Source organism: Pongo abelii, chromosome 17 (genome assembly GCF_028885655.2).
Source record: "Pongo abelii isolate AG06213 chromosome 17, NHGRI_mPonAbe1-v2.0_pri, whole genome shotgun sequence".
Lineage (NCBI taxonomy): Eukaryota > Metazoa > Chordata > Mammalia > Primates > Hominidae > Pongo > Pongo abelii.
This window is the reverse complement of record NC_072002.2, coordinates 21,015,135-21,020,158: the sequence shown is the minus strand read 5'-3', so window position 1 is coordinate 21,020,158 and position 5,024 is coordinate 21,015,135. Positions and strand designations below refer to the sequence as shown.

Here is a 5,024-nt window from a genome sequence, read left to right as displayed (position 1 = left end):
GGTTGCAGCACTCAGGGGCGCCCCTGCACATAGGGCCCCTGGGCCAGCCGCCCTCACCACTGTGGGAGGCTGCCTGCTGCGGTCCAGCTGCTCATCTTGCACAGAGCCCTCCATTTTGAGCACTTTCCTGGGACGCCAGGACCTTTTGCAGAGCCCTCTCTGATCTGATCTTGGATGTGAGGACTATATGCGGGAGTGCTTGACCCTGCCAATGTTTTCAACACAAAGAAACGAGTTCCCTCCCTCACACCACATTCCCAATGTGTATTCTCAACATTCAGAACCTCCTTCTAGAATTCCACCCTGTGGCTCCCAGCATGGCTTGGGACTCCAGTGGAGTGAGGCCAGCCAGACTGTGGTCCCCACACTTGAACTACTGGAAGGTTGTGATCGTCTGCGAAGCCCAAGGAAAGCTCTGGTAGCGATATGGCCCCGTGCATCCTGCCCTGGCTTGCAGGGCAGTGGCACTTCTGCCTATTGTGAGTATAATGATTCTTTTGGGGGTTGAAGGTCAGTTTTAGGTGTCAGAGAAAGGAGTGGGGTCCAGAAACTATTGCGAAAGGCCAGGATATTTGGCGAGAGGACATCCTTTGTTCTCTTTTTTGCTGGAGTAAGGAAAGCCTGTGTGGTTGATAAAGCCTGGCATGGCACGTGCAGTCCTGGAGGAGGGGTGAGAGCTTTGGGCAAAGAAGGGTGTGGTAGGGCCACAGATGAGGGCTCCCAGGCACTGGGCCTCCTTCCCAAAGAACAATCACCAGGACATCCCAGAGACCACCACCCAGGAGAAACAGGGTGACAGAGCCCTCTTTGAGCTCGGGAGCATTTTAATCAGTGCTCAAGAGGAAGAGAAAAGAAACAAAAAGTGCAACCAGCCAGAAAAACAACCAAGCAGCCACTCACCCAACCACTCATCCACCCACCCACTGACCCAACCAACCAACCAACCAAGCAACCACCCACCCAACCACCCATCCACCCACCCACTGACCCAACCAACCAACCAACCAACCACCCACCCAACCACCCATCCACTCACCCACTGACCCAACCAACCAACCAACCAAGCAACCACCCATCCAACCACCCATCCACCCACCCACTGACCCAACCAACCGACCAACCAAGCAACCACCCACCCAACCACCCATCCACCCACCCATCCACCCACCCACCGACCCAACCAACCAACAAAACAACCACCCACCCACCCACCGACCCAACCAACCAACCAACCAAGCAACCACCCAACCACCCATCCACCCACCCACTGACCCAACCAACCAACCAACCAAGCAAGCAACCACCCACCCAACCACACATCCACCCACCCACTGACCCAACGAACCAACCAAGCAACCACCCACCTACCCAACCAACCCCCACTTACCCAATCAACCAACCAAGCAACCATCCACTCACCCAACCAACCACCCACCCAACCAACCAATCAATGAACCAAGCAACCACCCAGCTACCCAACCAACTAACCCCCATCCACCCACCCAAGCAAGCGAGCAAGCAACCAAGTAACCAACCAACCAATCAACCAACCAAGCAACCACCCACCTACGCAATCAACTAACCCCCACAACCCAACCAGCCAAGCAACCAAGTAACCATCCACTCACCTAACCAACTAACCAATCAACCAATCAAGCAACCACTCACCTACCCAACTAGCTAACCCCTAACCACCCAACCAACCAAGCAAGCAACCACCCGCTCACCCAACCAACCAACCACCAAACAAGCAACCACCCACCCACCCACTCAACCAACCAACTACCCAACCAAGCAACCACTCACCCAACCAACCAACCAACCAACCAACCAACCAACCAACCATCCAGCCAACCAACCCGGCCAACCAACCCAGCCAACCAACAAACCATTCAAGAGTGTTTTGCGGGAGGATTTTCGCTCGGGGCTGACGCGGTTCTCTGGCCGCTGTGCCGCGCTGGGCCACTAGGTGGCAGCGGAGGCCGCCCGGAGCGACAGCCGGCGGTGCGGAGGCGGGCCCGGCGCGGGCAGGCAGGAGGTTTAAAGCCCCGCAGAGCCGCAGCCGCCTAGCTGGGGGAGAAGCCCGGCCGGGGCCGGCCCTGAGCGCCGCGCGGCCGTCAGATCCCACGGACGCCGGGGGCCCGGGCTGAGCGCCGCGGCCCGCGAGGAGGAGCGCCGGTAAATAGCCACAACTTTCTATCTCCTTGAGATCCTGAGAATCAATGGAAAATCGCGCTTCCGCTGCCTGTGGAAGTGAGCGGGGCGGCAGCTAGCTTGCCCCGTGAGTTTTTAACACAGCTCGATATGATGTTTAGTATAATTGCATAATTTACCGATATATCTGAGCTGGAACTCAGCTGTAACAAATGATTGCAGTTCAATAAATGCTTATGATTACCAATTTTTTCCTTTTTTATTTTTATAGATTTAGGGGGTACAGGTGCTGTTTTGTTACATGGATATATTGCATAGTGGTGGAGCCTGGGCTTTTAGTGTAGCCATCACCCCTATAGTGTACATTGTACCTATTAAGTAATTTGTTGTCCTTCACCCTCTCCCTCCCTCCCAAAATGATTACCAATATTAATGATGACAGCGATGACAGAAATTCTCTCCAGATGTGATTTGAGTTTAGAGGGCAAAGGGATTTTTGAAAATGAATCGTAAGATAGAAATTTTGCAACAAAGGAGTGTGGTACATTTAAATTGCTGTTTTTTAAATACTGTGCTCACGCGGACCTAATAAACTATCAAGCAGACCTCATGGAATTCCACATACTGCAGAAGCGAGGGAAGAATAGGTATTGAGGGAAAAGCGCACTGTTTTCCTCAGTTTTATCATGTATGTGCAGCCTACACTTACAAACTTAAGACAGTAGCTTTTAACATGTGACTTTGCTCAGGGTAACAGACCATTCTGGTTACAGCCTTACTTACAGCTGTGGAGGCTGAATCCCAGTGGGTCTGAGAAGTGTCAGGACAAGTGTTGGGGATGCACCTGTCTGTCTGCCTTAAGGGATACGGGTCTGCGCAGTCTTAAATCGGAGCTCCCTTGAGGAGAATGTCGTGCAGTAGCCTTAGGAATGTGAACATTGGGAGACTGGCTGGGATTTTGTAGGTTATGAGTTGGGGACACTTATGATAGTGAACTTGAGCCCAGGAGAGCAGCCATAAAAAGTGAAACTGTCCTGGGCGCATGGAGGTGAGTGTCTCTCTAGTAAGATGCATGTGAAAGGCTGGGAGCTGAAAGCAAGGAGAGCAGAAGAGGCTGGTGAGGATTCTCATCTGCGTGTCCAGGGGCACTCTTCCAGGTCTCAGGAACGCAGGTCAGAAGGTGCAAGCCAGTGGCCGGGCACGTGGCTTACCCCTGTAGTACCAGCACTTTGGGGGGCTGAGAGAGAAGGATCGCTTTTGGCCAGGAGTTTGAGACCAGACTGGGCAACATACGGAGACCCTGTCTCTTAAAAAAAAAAAAAAAAAAAAAAAGGATTGAGCGAGCCGAGCCCAGTCCTCTGATGCACTGTGTCATTCATCCCCTTTCTCAGGCTGTGTTGGTTCTAGGCAAGCTGCTGTCTTTCTTTGGTAGGCTGCTAACCTCTCTGGATTGTGAATTTAAAACATGTTTTACAGTAAATTTGCTGCCAAGACAAGAGGTGTATTTCTCCGGCAATGAATTCCTCATTTCACCTGCATTTCTTGGAGCTCAACCTGAATGCCACAGAGGGCAACCTTTCAGGACCCAATGTCAAAAACAAGTCTTCACCATGTGAAGGCATGGGCATCGCTGTGGAGGTGTTTCTCACTCTGGGTGTCATCAGCCTCTTGGAGAACATCTTGGTCATAGGGGCCACAGTGAAGAACAAAAACCTGCACTCCCCCATGTACTTCTTCGTGTGCAGCCTGGCAGTGGCCGACATGCTGGTGAGCATGTCCAGTGCCTGGGAGACCGTCACCATCTACCTACTCAACAACAAGCACCTAGTGATAGCAGACGCCTTTGTGGGCCACATTGACAATGTGTTTGACTCCATGATCTGCATTTCCGTGGTGGCATCCATGTGAAGCTTGCTGGCCATTGCAGTGGATAGGTACGTCACCATCTTCTACGCCCTGCGCTATCACCACATCATGACGGCGAGGCGCTCAGGGGCCATCATCGCCGGCATCTGGGCTTCCTGCACGAGCTGCGGCATCGTCTTCATCCTGTACTCTGAATCCACCTACGTCATCCTGTGCCTCATCTCCATGTTCTTTACTATGCTGTTCCTCCTGGTGTCTCTGTACCTACAGATGTTCCTCCTGGCGCGGACTCACGTCAAGCGGATCGCGGCTCTGCCCGGGGCCAGTTCTGCGCGGCAGAGGACCAGCATGCAGGGCGCGGTCACCGTCACCATGCTGCTAGGCGTGTTTACCGTGTGCTGGGCCCCTTTCTTCCTCCATCTCCTTTTAATGCTTTCTTGCCCTCAGAACCTCTACTGCTCTTGCTTCATGTCTCACTTCAATGTGTACCTCATACTCATCATGTGTAATTCCGTGATGGACCCCCTCATATATGCCTTCCGCAGACGAGAGATGCGGAAGACCTTTAAGGAGATTATTTGTTGCCGTGATTTCAGAATCGCCGGCAGCTTTCCCAGAAGGGATTAAGCACAAAGTACCCCTCTCTGTGGCTCTGTTCTCCTTTGTTTGCTCACCTATGACAAAGCGACAGCCAAGGGGTAGGCGGGAATGCTAGCATCCCCTTTTTCTCTTTACCAGGTCAGACATGGGCCTAAGAGGCTCTCTCTGTTCAGTTCCTGGTGATTATGTCCAACATGCAAGGGTTGCTTATCCACTCTGGGAACAGTCATGACAATTTCTTACTGTCCTTTTGTGTCCTATGGTTTCTACTGCTCCCACCCATTTCTGGGGGCCCCATCCACCCTCCACCTAGCAGGCATGTGCTTGGGGAATGCACAGCACCCTGAGTGCAAGCCAGGCATGATGAAACACGGATTGTGACGGGAAGAAAAGCTGTGATATCG

At 52.6% G+C, this 5,024-nt stretch overlaps 1 protein-coding gene across 1 annotated transcript; it reads left to right on the top strand.

The window, feature by feature from the left end:
* Positions 1-3,669: 3,669 nt before the first annotated feature.
* MC5R (melanocortin 5 receptor) lies at positions 3,670-4,647 on the top strand. Its single transcript, XM_003780281.4, is given in 1 exon segment — positions 3,670-4,647. A coding segment is annotated over 1 exon segment (978 nt).
* Positions 4,648-5,024: the final 377 nt, after the last annotated feature.